The sequence below is a fragment of the Syzygium oleosum genome, unplaced genomic scaffold, assembly GCF_021117445.2.
Source record: "Syzygium oleosum isolate NSW1041296 unplaced genomic scaffold, Sole_v2.1 Sole_v2.23, whole genome shotgun sequence".
NCBI classification, from domain to species: Eukaryota; Viridiplantae; Streptophyta; class Magnoliopsida; order Myrtales; family Myrtaceae; genus Syzygium; species Syzygium oleosum.
The window spans coordinates 1,576,560-1,590,850 of record NW_026607507.1 but is presented as its reverse complement, the minus strand read 5'-3'; the positions used below and the strand labels follow the sequence as shown (position 1 = coordinate 1,590,850).

General features: G+C 40.4%; 3 protein-coding genes across 6 annotated transcripts in view; 1 reads left to right on the top strand and 2 right to left on the bottom strand.

Annotated features, from left to right (window-relative positions):
• LOC115674597 (uncharacterized) overlaps window positions 1-14,291 on the bottom strand; it is a 96,208-nt gene that overhangs the window by 32,334 nt on the left and 49,583 nt on the right. The gene's annotated exons all lie outside the window — the stretch shown is intronic.
• On the bottom strand, window positions 2,663-6,936 carry LOC115674602 (binding partner of ACD11 1). 3 transcript variants are annotated; one of them, XM_030597040.2, is made up of 8 exons: window positions 6,749-6,905; window positions 6,522-6,628; window positions 6,105-6,180; window positions 5,081-5,152; window positions 4,939-5,004; window positions 4,104-4,444; window positions 3,315-3,479; window positions 2,663-2,926 (listed from the first exon to the last, which is right to left on the bottom strand). In XM_030597040.2, exons 1-7 carry the CDS (start codon window positions 6,752-6,754, stop codon window positions 3,332-3,334), a joined length of 816 nt encoding a protein of 271 aa, XP_030452900.2. In that variant the 5' UTR covers window positions 6,755-6,905; the 3' UTR covers window positions 2,663-2,926; window positions 3,315-3,331. The 3 variants fall into 3 exon arrangements, with proteins under 3 accessions (XP_030452900.2, XP_030452901.2, XP_030452899.2); XM_030597041.2 differs by having other exon boundaries at window positions 3,356-3,479; XM_030597039.2 differs by lacking the exon at window positions 2,663-2,926 and having other exon boundaries at window positions 3,088-3,479; window positions 6,749-6,936.
• Window positions 12,333-14,194, top strand: LOC115674600 (uncharacterized). 2 transcript variants are annotated; one of them, XM_056321462.1, is made up of 4 exons: window positions 12,333-12,774; window positions 13,007-13,228; window positions 13,440-13,594; window positions 13,684-13,822. In XM_056321462.1, the coding sequence occupies exons 1-4, from the start codon at window positions 12,442-12,444 to the stop codon at window positions 13,730-13,732; spliced, it is 759 nt and encodes a 252-aa protein (XP_056177437.1). In that variant the 5' UTR covers window positions 12,333-12,441; the 3' UTR covers window positions 13,733-13,822. The 2 variants fall into 2 exon arrangements, with proteins under 2 accessions (XP_056177437.1, XP_030452898.2); XM_030597038.2 differs by having other exon boundaries at window positions 12,336-12,774; window positions 13,440-13,529; window positions 13,684-14,194.

The following is a 14,291-nucleotide window of genomic DNA, read 5'->3' as shown; positions in this document are numbered from 1 at the left end:
GCGAGGACTTGTCCGGCCATGTCCTCTCTCCTCCGGCGGTTCCCTGCTCGACAAGTGGCGACACGTGGTGCCAGCTCGCGGGAGCGAAGATCTAGGCATTAGGCATTAGGCATTGGGCTTGGCTAGCCCACGATTTGGCGTCTTTAGTTTTCAATTTTCTTTGGGTTTTTGACATTTTGACACTTTCTTCTTCTTTTTTATTATATTGTTTTGTGTTATGTATGGAGAAGGGTTGTTGAGAAGGATTCGTGACGTTGGACCTCATGGAAGGTAACAGCCAAGCGGTTCCATGGTCCTTACATAGTCCATTTTGTCGTCAGGACACACCTTCAACTAGCGTAATGCACAACAACGCAAGACAGATCGATCAGCATTTTCTCCTTAAAATTGATTGGATTTCAATTGAAATGCATTAACAGTTGGGAACGAAAGTTTAATGCATGGATGGAATAATCTGATTGTGAAATTCCTGAAAGTTCCAAGTCCAGGACATATGCAGCCTTTCCCATTCTCATTTCGACCATGAACGAAAGTCCGAGTGAAGGACAACATCACAAGAAGTACCGAACAGTAGCAAAACAGCGCAAAAGAGTTGAAGTTTTTACCTATCTTTTGAGGGCAATGCAGAGCCAACAGTAATGGCTACTCAGTGTATGGAATAGACATCGCGGATAGCTATGTTACCAAAAATCCCCTGTGATGGAGCCTATTACTAAACCTGGTTAGAAAGTCCTTTATATAATAAGTCTGTCAGGTGACAATGACACTTGAAGAAATTAATTGATACCATGCGATCCATGTTATTGCTCAATTACATCACGTCATCCTTCGCGGCCTTAAAGTTCTGATCGGAAGCATCATTGATTGGTAAGAGATTGAAGTTTCCCTTCGGCCGCACCAGCCAAGTGTGAATTTTCGACTTTTGACTCAAAAGAGAAAGGTGATTGACACATTGCAGTTTGCCTACTCAAATTCTTTTCCCCCACAAGCTAGCAATGAAACTGAATTGTGGATGGACATACAATGACACCGGATCGTCTTCACCTTCACACCCTTGAACATGGATTGGAAGTTGGCAACGGTTGAGAGAACAGAGGATCCAACAACCCCACGCATTGACCCCCCAACCTTTCCCTCCTTTTCTTTTTCCTTTTTTGTTTTTTTTTTCCGTTTACTTTGCAATTATTTATTTCGCCATCCAACCCTCCAACTGTCGCAACCGCAAGTAGGAGGAACTTCAATCTCGCGGTACAAGATAGTCATTAGACTAATCGGATCTTACATGCGCAACCCCAAAGTCAGGCGCTTTGAATTCTCCATTCTAGATGCTGATCGTAACAATCAAGGCTCTCTAGGTCCTCTCCGCTTTTTCTACAAAAAACACGCAGCTCTTCTGACATTTTCCTCATGGCGATGTCCTATCTGTCCTAGTTAGATCACATCCTTCGGAAATTATTTAAGGCAACTCGGTATCTGTTATCTAGTCAACAATTACGACCGATGCAACACATAAAAGTCCATAAAAGAGGGGCGAAAAAAGAATGCAGCGGTTACTTGTAATGACAAAACAAGCAGACACATCACATGGGCAAATGCTAAAAATAGACTCAATCCTCCGTGTACTGTCTTCTACTTTCTTGTTTTAACAGTACTTCTTTGCTTCCGGGGTAGTTGGACGATCCAAGGCAACATGCCAAACAATGTCTGTAGATGTCACCAGCTAAGCAAAGAGGAATATTAAAAAGGAAGTGTGATACATATGCTGTTCCACGATCAAGTATATAGTCTTCGAAGTCTTTTAACAAAGAGCGGCCTTAATCAGTCATCTTAGTTTTATGTTGGCGGGACTTTTGCCATAGCCAATCCCAGGACATACTTTTAACTCATTGCTGCTATAGTTTAATTTGCCAAGTACTGAATTGAAGAGCATGGGAATTAATAAATCAATAGACGCAATCTGCCTTGACTTCGAGATTAGCTAAATATCATGAATGCAATAATGTTTCTTCGTCCTCCACAATAACAAGCACAGTAGTCCTCAATTGGATTACACTCATCACAGCTGACGGTGAAGATGCATAAGAAAAGACTATCCAACAGAATCAGCAGGCACGCACCACGCGCAGGGCACTTCTAGCATCAATTAAACTATTTTCACATTACACTTTGTACAAGTCCTAGTCTGCTATGCAGTCCTAGAAACAGGCACAAACACGATCTTTCTTTTACACAACCTTCACTCTACTAAAAGAAGATTACTTGATCAAGGCATCTAAAAAACCGCTAGGAATGAGAGAAGAATGGAACGTGAAGGAAAAGGGCTATGCATGATGCATCTCTATCATGATAATTTACCTTAAATTAGTTTAAAGCTCCTGATGAAAAGTGAAAGTTTATTGGGAGCAGAATGTTCCTGTAACTTTGTTAAAGTTCTAGTACTAGTCGAGGAAGAAATAGTGGAAACTTTTTCAGAAGAGCCTGGTTTCACTTGGAGAAGCTTCGGAAAAGTCTAGCTATCTTATGAGAGGAAAGCGAGATCTTTCCTGGAAACTCTTGAGCCCACCATCTCTATCTGCTACTAAATATTCAATTATACATGAACTTCCAAACAACATTGACAAGGTTATAGGGGATTAGTAATTCTCTCTTTGCAAGGAAAAAATTGATTAATGACAAGATTTTCTTTAAACTCGCAAAGATTACAAAATTCACAAGCATGAGACAACAAATTTGGAAGAATACAAAAACTGTAAGATATAGCTGACTCACACGATCAAAGTAAAGAGGAAATAAGGACCTTCATCCTTAATACCCAAGCACAAGATCCAACTATATCATACCCAACTTGAACAAATTGTTCATGCCAGAGATACATAGAAGCAATTTCTGCCAAGTTGATTCGCATTTATGCAACGACAGCAGGATCCTACATTACCACAAAAAACAAGCACAATGTTATTGCACAAGACGTTTGTGAACTTCAAGTAAACACTCTTTTAAAAATGAAATGATGCCAACTCCAAGCATATTAAGAGGACAACATGCACTAAAGCAATGAGAATATGTTGATCATACTATAACAGGAAAGGGAAAAAACACAACTGGTAAGCATTATTTGAACAATTTGCATTTCGCAATTATCCCTTAAAACCTACTTTCATGTTCGGGAATGCTTCAAGAAAACTTGTTGTAGGACTGGGAGGTGACAATGCATCTAGAAAGAATCCGAAATAGGATACTGGTTTTCATAAGACGTTATAACAGATGGTAGAGGGGCCAAAAATGTGTGTCCATTTCAAAGGAAAAAATCGTACTTTATCTCAATGAACAATTAGACCGGTCCTACAGGACCAACCTTTGCAGTCAAGTTCGAAACAGCCAAATTCAACTTCTCCCTGGTTTTTGTCCTTGCAACTTGACCAGCTTTAGAGACTTTAGTAAAAGCACCATTGAACCAAGCTGCTCCGGCAGTAACATACCTGTCAAAGTCCAAGCATAGAGATAAGAGTTAAATGATGGTAGTCCTGAGAGAGAGAGAGAGAGCATCACAGTTTTAAGGTCAGAGGTAATCCTTTAATATTGGAGAAAACTAGGTATTGCTCTACCGAAATAGCGGTTGCAGTACCCTTCCTCCATTTCTTCGAAGAAACGCATTATGCACTCCTATTTTAGTTATGCATAATAGGGAAAGCCAATATTAAACCGACAGCAGGAGACATACTTTGCAACATCTGGACAATTAACCTCAAATGTTGACAGTAAAAGCATGGATCATGATGTCCACCACAAAGCCTCAATACTCACACTATTCTTATATATCTTTTTTGGACAACAGCAAATATTGTAAATTGGACCAAAAAAGCGAGGCCACATCTAGCGCTGCTTCTGAAAAGTAGAAAAAATCGCAATGCCTTCACCTCGTTGAAATTACTAAAGTATAAATTCAGATTAGTGACTCAACCAGATGTGTTTATGGAAACAAGTATGCATTTTGTTCACATTCAAACAAGATTTAATTGCATATCATAACACTAGAAACTGTCATCTCAAGTAATCGCAGGTCATTATACCACGAAATCCTATCTCAAGGAACAAAACTTGACCTGCTAGTTTTCACAGCTGACCCTGTGTCATTTATCTTCCTCTCAGCAGCAAATATGGCTGCCATCGTCTTATCCGAGACATGAAGTCTCTGATCAACAGATTTAACTTTCTCGTTGACAACAGAGATTCCAACAGTTAATTTTTCAGTGAGTCCAACCCTCTTATCAAACGAGATAACTTTGGCTGATGCCGTAGCTGTCAATCGATGCTTCTCATCAAATGCTTTAGCTTTGTTCACGGCATCTTGTCCGATGGCACTACCTTTTGCCAATACACTGCTGACGACATCCTGTGCTTTACTGACATAAACTTTACCATTGCCAGGTGAGCCACCTTTAGCCTACAAGCATAGATAGAAAAGTTTGAGCTGAGGACTTCAAAGTTTGAATGACCACCTAGGTATAGCTGCTGTTACATCTCTCATAGCAGGGTCTTGCAACATTCATTTTCTATTCGGCACCCTCACCCAAATCTTAGGTCCAAGAAAGTTCTTCTGGTGCTTTTTGGATGCAACTATAAGTCATAGTCTCTAAGAATTTACAAGTGGAAGACCAATGCTAGTAATTGAAAGCAAGGTTTTGCAAAATAGAAAGTCTTTCTGTTGGTGGAACTAAATAAGTTGCATTATATAAGTCACATATGTCTCAACTCAATCCCATTGTCCAAAGTATGCACCCTAGGGATAGTAAATAATACATACTATTTAAGGTAAGCAAAATTATTTTAGTCCCCCAACTTTGAGAATTATTATGAGATGGATGCAAGAAATTTCAGCTATCTTAATGTGTTCCACTAATTATATTAGATGAGAACTGCGCTAGCATTTTTCTTTACCTCAACATCGGAGACAACGAATTCAGTAGGGGCAACAGACACCGCATTGTCCACCATCCTCACTTCCTGCACGTATAGAGTTGAAAAATTTTGATTGCGTCTGTCAAGAATTCCAAGGACAGATAGCAGGGTAAATGGCTACCTGCATGTCACGTTGTGGTACATAGTTCTCGATCGCACTTATATTAACAATCCGATCTACAAGAGTTGCTCCCTGCAACACAACATATACTTCAATAGGCAGGGCTTCAACATTAAAAGTTTTCGCCTGTTTCAAACTAGCCGTAGTGTTGTACTGAAGGTGGAGAACTAGACGGCGAAAATATTACCAATGATATTAGCACAGAAGATAAAAGTGAAGGTTGGTATCTTTCGCTAATGCATCCTCGAAAGAGCGTTAATCATTTTTTATGGTGATAAACCTCTCTTCCCACACCCACCCATTGGTGGCTGCGTTAACCTCTCTTCCCACCATGAGAAAAGCACCTTCTTCATTTTGAGTTTTCTTTTTCATGGATAAGACTAAGACCTATCAACTTTTAACGAGCCTAAAGTGGCATCACTCTTAAGTACATGAAAGACTCTAGAAATCCAGATCATTAGTAATTGCACAGATAAGATACTATAGTATGTGTTTAATTTTAACTTACCAAAGAGTATCCACTATGATAGTTACTTAGTTTTTTTTCCAGTTTTAAAAGAAAAGCCGAAAAATGAGCCACCCCAGGCAATCTATTGCACATATTAAAAATCACTGAGAATTCCTCGAAAAAGATTAGTAAACAAGAACAGGAATTCTATGCTAGGGAAAACAGGAAATCTTATGGAACCTAAAAGATAGGCAACTAAAACTTCCCATAAAATTTGGCAGATAACTGCAAATCCTCATGGACCGGATGGTTAACTACAATCTAGAAGAAAGGTTTGTTGCGCGTGACGTGTAACACAGATGACACAGTTACTTCCAGAAAGCTAATTGAAACATAATAGAAAAACACCAATTGAGTCTGAAGGTAGGCCTAACTTCCTCTTAACTCTGAAGCATTGTTCAGAAAAGGTGCAATACAAGTAAAGTCCGAGTAATGAAATGCAATCGATATGGGTAAAATGCCTCAGCAGAATGAATGTGCACAGAAAAGCGATTTCAATTCGCGAGGAGCACGTACCGATAACAAGAGCGCAATTTCCAGTGCCTTTGGATCTTTGAACGTCACATAAGCAGTGCTCGACTGTCCGCTTTCCCTACACCACGAAAACCTCGTTAGAATTCTTTCCTCCTTTCTTTTCCTCAGATGTGCAACTACACTAGCTCGAATTGAACTAGCTCTTTCGCAAGTCTAAATGGGAACAATAACACAGAGATTTGCTTATGCACGCACAGGCTACGCAAAGAGCTAAAAATTCCCGAGCTGAAGGGAAAGAAAGAACGAGGAGAACAATCATTGAGCCTTCCACGCTCCGAAAAACAAAATCGAAGCGCAGGGATTACAAAACTCCTCATCTCCACCGACATTCCTTCGATGCCGCCGAGCGAACACCCGCAAGCGGAAGCAAACCGCAGGCGCAGCGGCGGAGCAACGTACCGTCGGATCTCAATGCGCTCGATGTCGCCGGAGAAGGAGAAGAACTCGTGAATCTCCCGCTCGGTGGCTAGATCTGACAGGTTCCGCACCTCGACCGTTCTGGTTTGCTGTCACAACACGCGGAAACCGATCGAGATGAGCACAAACGGAAACTCAAAAAATCCAGCATGCAGCTATGAGCTCCGGCGAGCTGCTGAAGGAGGTTCGGATTGAGCTGCGAGAAGGACCTGCATTGCTACCGGCGGCGGCGGCGGCGGTGGCGGCGAGAGGGACGCCTCTTTGGAATGCGGAGGCAGGCGAGCGTCCTTCGATTGGAGAGCTCGGAGAGAGAGCTCGGAGAGGGAGAGAGGGAAGAACAGAGCGGAGACAAAGCAGCAGGACCTCCCCGACCTGAGAGTAAAACAGAATGTGAGCACGAGAGCATAAGCGGAGCAGGGAATGCAAAAATTTGTGGAGATGCCGAGATGCCGTAAATGCCCCTGCAATCTCCGGATATTTTCGCTTTTGCCTTTTCGTTTTATTTTTTGCAAGGGAAAACTACACCCCGACTTTAAGTCTGAAACTGTTTTTTTTTATCAGTATTCGAACAGTTAATCATAGAGTTTTTCTTTGGATTTATCTTGTAGAGAAATTACATAGAGCAGGTAATTGAACTCTTTCAAAAAAAAAATTGTAGGGTTAAAATGCCAAATCAAAGAGTTTGACAACGTAGTTAGAGTCGGAGTGAGTCAAAGAACCGAATCGATTGGTTTTGAGCGCTTCTTAATTCCAAAAATTTGGAACTAAGGAATATCAGTGCAGTTCCTAGTTCTAGGTGTGGACCCATCCACTCGACCACTCGAACTAGACCGAATTTTTTTAATTCTTGTTATTTTAAATTTTCAAAACCCTAATTTACATTATTTTCTCGCTCAGACCTAGTCACGCAAGCTCATCCCTCTTGCCTTTTGCTCTCACTTCTTTTAGTTTCAGTCATGTAATGATTACGCCTCTCTCACAGCTCGACGCCTCTCGCACTTGGTTCTTGATGATTATATGATCATCATGTGTAGCTTATCACAAGCTTATTTTATTAACATTACTCGTGTTTAAACTATGTAATAATACTTACAGTTTTGCGGGTAATAGGAAAAAAAAAAAGGAGACAACGACTGGTTCCTGGACCCACCGGAGAGCTAGGAACTGGCTACCCTAAAACCAATCACCCCTAATTTAGGGCGTTCCCTTTGTTTTTTTTACTTTGTATTTTTCACTTAATGAAAATTTCGCATGCTCGCACATATTTATTTATTTTGTTAATCTAAAAACACATGAAACGTTTTTTTTAAACGCCGATACATCCATTCACAAAATAGTTTCTCAAACACTTTTTAAAAATCATATGATTTTTATACATCTCATTTAGTATTTACTCGGATAGGCTCGGTTGAGATTGCTGTCTCCTATTCAGTATTTACGCAAAGGTCGGGGAGTTAGGTGTAATTTCCATTTCAATCGATGCTGATGGAGACGACACCGTATTCTCGCCTCCAGTGCGAAGAGGACCACCGTCCTCCCCGTGGGGAAAATTAGGAAGTAATTACTGCGCATCAGGAAGGGCAGATTGGTCAATTTAAATTCGACGATATGGCTCCGAAAACCAATTGAGACCTTTCTTGGTCAAATTGCGCGACTTTTGAGAGCAGACTTGACCTTGTTCCGACATTGTACGTTATCTTGGTCCCCATACTCAATTTCCCCCCCACATTTATTTTTTTTTTTCCTCTTTTTCCCTTTTTTCTTATTTTCTCATTTTATGGTATTATTAAGGAGTGTCTCACAGTTGCATAAAAAAATAATTAATAAAAAATATCCAATTTTCAAAACAATAATTACTCTTCATAGATCGCCCTTTTAACAAGATGCTTCACATGACCATTTCATCCTTATTTCATGCAAATATAATTAATTTTATAATGATTTGTTATTTTACAATGCACGACAACCAATTAGAGTATTTTCTTATTTAGCGTCAAAGAACACACGATTGGTTGGCTAACAATTATAACACACCACCCAACCTTAATATTGCATGATAAACTTTAGATAAAACTATAATGTATTCAGAGCAAGAATCTTATGCTTTATTTCAATACTCAAAAAATTTACGGGATCATTTTTCAACTATTCTAAAAGCTTTAATTATTTTAATAAATATGAATGCTAATGTTTTGCTAAAAAGGAATACGTGACTAGTAAAAGCGGGTTGAAATGCAGACAAAGAGTTCAATGGCCTTTTGATCCCTTTTGAGTTTACAATCAAAGAATGAAGAAGAAGAATTCACTAAGTGTGCGTTTGTTTCATGGAAAAAAATGACCGCTTGTACCGTTTACAAAAATGAATGAACTAAAATATTTAGACATAAATTACTGTCGATAGTGAAAATATTTTTCATCAGCTAATTATTTCAAGCAATACAAATAATCGATTTTAGGAAAATATTTTCTAGATCATTCATATTTTATTAAAATAAACGGACCATAAATTCGAAAAGAATGAAAACTCTATGGGTGATGTTCAGATTCATTTGCTTTGCCAGATTTTAAACCAAAACATCAAAACCATTTTGATTCCAAATCCCAAAATTTTTAAATAAAAGAAAATCATACCCACCCAATTATAATTTTTTAAGGTATTTTTTTCCCCCTTTCAAGGGGATCTACCTCCACGCCAGAAGACTGCCCTGTTTGTTCCATTGCATTACTCTTGGATTGGCTTATCGCTTATAAATCGCCACATGATAAGCTATCACGAATCTGATGCAGTGGTCGTCTTCAATTTCCTGTTTTATTCTCTCTCTTCTTGGGGCAATCGACATTAATATTTGATAATTATCGCGCGATGATTTGGGCAAGCAATTCGGGTCTACCCCGTCTTCTGCTCTGATACCCTGTACCGACAGCGACAACCTTGAACAGTTGACCACAAAATTGTCCATGCTCGTGACTGGATTGATGACTGGAAGTCATTAATCAGCGCAGCAAAGTGGACGACGAGGAATCAGACGTGGCCTGGAGAAACTCCCTCCGTTTTTTTTTTGGTATTTGTTCCCACTAAAAGACTGTTTCGACGCCCCGTATGTGATTTTTTTTTCCAAGTTTTGTCATTTTTTTTGCACGCATTATTGTCGGATTATAACTTCTTCTTTTTTCGCTTTGTGATTAATTTGATCCACTTGGTCTTGTCATTGAGGTATTGTTTTTGTGCCCGTGAGGTTTAACATTAGTCCAACGTTCAATGGGTAGGCCCAAGTTGGGCTCAACTATAATCACGGTAGGGTCATGAAATTAGAACCACCTTCCATAATCGCGACTATTTCCATGTTCGCATAATCCATCGAGTAAGTATGCTCGACCATAGGATGGAACTGATCCGCGATCATCCTGGCCTGGCCCGACTCACTTCATATAATCGGGTATGCATCAAGCTAGTCAAGCATTATCCAATACGTCGAACTCGGGATTATCAAGTTGCCAATCTTTTGTGTTTTTGTGGTTTGAAGTATGCCCATTCGATTTGGAATCGGCATTGAGTTATGAGGTTTTGGGGACATCCGGACTGTTAGTATAACTTGCAATTCAACGCCCAGGGAGTGAAAGACGGATTCGGAGGTCCCTCATGTGCTTGGAAAAATGGGGCATCTGGCAGGGCACTTGATGAAATTAAATCTTGTGAAAAACCTGGGTATAATTGGAATTGGGAAACACTGGAATACGAGTATAACTGAACGATTGTAATCTCCTTTTATTAGTTTTAGTAAAAGAACCTCATTGGTTCTTTCCGTGAAGTAGATACAATATCGAACCATGTAAACCTCCCATTGTTCGGGTTTATTTTATAGAATTTATTTATCACTCGAATAATTTCGTTTGTATACGCTTCCGCATTAGTTGCTGACGCCTCTTATCTGGGCTCTAATATGATGTCCAACATGACAGGTAGAGCGACCGTTCCCCAACGACTTCGAAATTGCAAGGGTTCACCTTCCGACATATGCGTCTCTCCCAATTACGCCAAATTTTCAAAAATGAAGGTTTTTTTTTTCGGTCGAAATTCAAAATGAAGATTGCCCCGGTAACTTTCCTTTTAATTTTTTTACTTTCGGTACTTTTGCTTTTACATTATGAGGTTCAAAATATTCTTTTTCATGTCAAGCAGTTCCAATCTTTGAAATACACACGTATTGACATTCAAAGTCATTCGAAATCTTGTTAACAATAACAATTAGCTGAATATGTCATTTTCAGCTTGTTGATAAACCTTATTATTTCCACATATAAAAACATTACTGACATTGGGATCTCATGCGCAATTGGGCTAGCGACAAGAGCAAAAGAACCCAATCAAGTGACATTAAATTACGCTAGATGGATGCAAAAGAAATTCAAAGCTAAAGCTTCCCACGCGTGGAATAGTGCTTTTTGTCAACTTCATCACCAATTGCATATGGGGGACAAGGAAACTTTTCAAGAAGCTTGAGTCCTAGCTGTAGGCTTTGGATTAGTGCATGCCACCACCCTTGCCAATAGAAGAAACCTAAGCAGCTGGAGAAAATATTATACACTAATCCTTTATGGAAATCGTGCATAGCCGTCGATCGGATCAAGACATGCATAACTGTTCGATTGCGCGAATTCCACGTGGGTCTCATGAAATTCAATAGTATCGCGTATCTAATATGCGGATCTAGATCTAGACAATAATTTCTCCTCGACTAGTCTATCTATCTAGGCGGGCCGAAGACGGTGTTGTACGTGAACAAGCCATGCCGATTACATTGAATTTCGTGTTCTATTATACCAAAAAGACGTTGAATTAGTCTATGCCATACTTTTCTGAAGTGGGGATGGGACTTCGGAAAGTTGTCAAAAAAGAGCATCATCTCTCACTCATGGTCTACTGGGAATCCCATTACTCCAGTGCTACCAAACAAAACCCACATGCCACATCCCACATGCCGCATGCCACATGCCCAAGCAATCCACCCTGTTACACACCACTTTCTGATCACCCCAGACAAGTTTTCCTTTTTCTTTCTTCTTTCATTGACACCCACACCCTTTTAGGATGTGTTTGACAGGTGGGAAAATTTTTCTCCCTTCCTCACAAAAAAATTCACATTTTTATTTATATTTTTACACCCATTTCTCATTTTTCCCCCTCCTCTCCCTCATTCCCAAATGAAACCTTTAATTTATGGGCCTAAAAAAAAAGAAAAAGTCACAAAAAAACCCTAAATTTTGCTTACCTGACAAATTTACCCTGAATTTTTTTTTATGATATAAAAACTCCGAAACTATACCCATTGTGACACATTCACCCTAAAAAGCCCCAAACTTGTACTTATGTGACGTATTTATCTTCTATCAAGGTTCCGTCAGATGATTTTTAGTCAAAATAACGTTGTTTTTAGGCGTCATGTCAATAAAATTTTATTATAGGTAGATTTTTAACGGTCCTTATTGACGAAACTTTGACGGAGAGTAAATATGTCACACGGATACAAATATGGGTAAATTTTATGGTAAATGTGTGGCAATGGATATATTTTGGAGTTTTTGGTGGCTTTTGCCAAAATAAAATAAAATAATAAAAGCCTCAAACTCGAGCAATATACGCATGCTGTCACTAGGTATGAACCCGGGTCGTTGGATCATGTGGGTTCATGTGAAGTTTGCATGATCCAATGGCTGAGACCATTTGGGCTCATGTGTACCGAAGTCACGCGATAACGATATCTTGAACTCCCTCCCCCAGTAAACACTTGTACACTCAAAAAGGTCCAGGGCAAGGACTCGGAATCACATTGAATAAAGCAGCTGGTGGGATTGGAAGAGTGTGTTTTATGCCTGTGCTATAGCTCCCTCTGTTTCTCCATCAATGGCCACCGAAATACATGGTGATGGTGATGACTTGGTGGTGCAACTTCTCCAGAGCACCGGCGTGGACGGCCAGAGGGATGGCGCCGTCGCAATGTCGCCGGAGACGAGCTCGGCGTTGTCGCTGTTCATGCTCGACCCGCGCGAGCGGGACGCGGTCTTGGCCCGGGAAGCGCTCGAGCAAGGGGAGACCAATTATAGGGCTCTCGTGGAGATCTTTCTGGGTCGAAAGTCGAGTCATATACAGCTGATCAGGCAAGCTTATCAGAGGAAATTCAGAAGGCAGTTGGAGCAAGACATCATCAACATTGAGCCTCCTCATGCTTTCCAAAGGGTAAACAGATACGGGTCAATCTAGCTTTGTGGAACTTGCATTGGCATGTGACATTTTCTTGATAATTTGTCCTTAAAAAACTTGTCACTGAAACAGAAGAGCTTGCACTCCGGCTGGTGTTCATTGTCTGTATAGAAGCAAACACGAAAGCGAAAACACGAACTCGTCACTTTAAATCGGTTTCTATTGTTCACCTACAAATGTTTATGTCGATAGATATTTGGTATAACAGATTCTTATAGCACTTGCCACGTCCCACAAAGCACACCAAGCAGATGTTAGCCAACATCTCGCCAAGTGCGATGCTCGCAGACTCTATGAAACTGGCGAGGGACGCTCGTCGGGAGCGATTGAAGAAGCTGTCGTGTTGGAGACAGTAAGCAAGAGGAGCATTCCCCAGCTAAAGCTCACTTTTTTGAGCTACAGGCATATTTATGGACATGATTACTCCGAGGTCTGTCTCATGCTCTCTCAAAGTTCAAATGTTTTTTTCTTGTTTATCGATCATGCTCTGACCTTGCCTTGGATTGAATGTTGAAATAGTCGGGAACAAGTCACATTCTTTTGGTCCTGAATTTATACGTAATCGCTCTGTTTTCCTGTTAATCCTAGGACCGAATCATACAAGTCTTATCTAACAAACTTCATTTTGTGATGCTGTGCAGTCACTCAAGAAAGTAAGCGCCACGGAGTTCGTGGATGCTCTTCGAACGGTCGTGAAATACATCTCCAACGCACCCAAATACTATGCCAAGGTCATCACTGCTATTTTCCATCATAAACGCTCGGAGATCGGCTTCAGAATTAGAAGTTCAACCATGTAAAAAAACAGAGCAAGATATATGAAACACGTTTGAATTTGGAAAAAAATAAAAGGTCTGCTGAAACTCTGCTACTCGTGTCTTGCAGATGCTATACACGAGCCTCAAGGGAAGGACTATCGATAAGAGCGCATTAACACGAGTGATGGTGAGTCGGGCAGAGCTAGACATGAGCGAGATACGGAGAGCTTTCAAGAGAAAATACGGTGTGGAGATCCAGGACTGCATTTGCCAGAGCGTTGTGTGTGGGGATTACAGAGACTTTCTGGTTGCATTGGCCGCCAAAACATCTCCTGCCGCATCAAGTTCCAACCTTTTCCATGGTTTGAATCAAGGAAGTGATTAGGACAGACTGTTGAATTTCATCGAGGTTGTTATTGAGCATGTATAGAGTCCATTAGATGGCGTTAAGTTTTTTAGCAGAGCAGTAAATTGAGAGGGATGGCTAAAGAATCACATCGTGTTGCTCTCCACTATGAAGTTACTTTTGATGCTATAGTGCCAGCTTTCTTTCCTCGGAACTTTCAGACTGAAGAACACTAAGCAGAGGACTTTTTCAGAATGGCTTCGGAAAGTAAAAGCACAATCTTTCACGTAAAGTACAAGTACATTTTTTTTCTTTCCTCTGGGCTCTTGCCCTTTAACCTTCACACGAGGGTCCTGTTCGGTGTATTGATGTCGAGAATGTGATCGTTA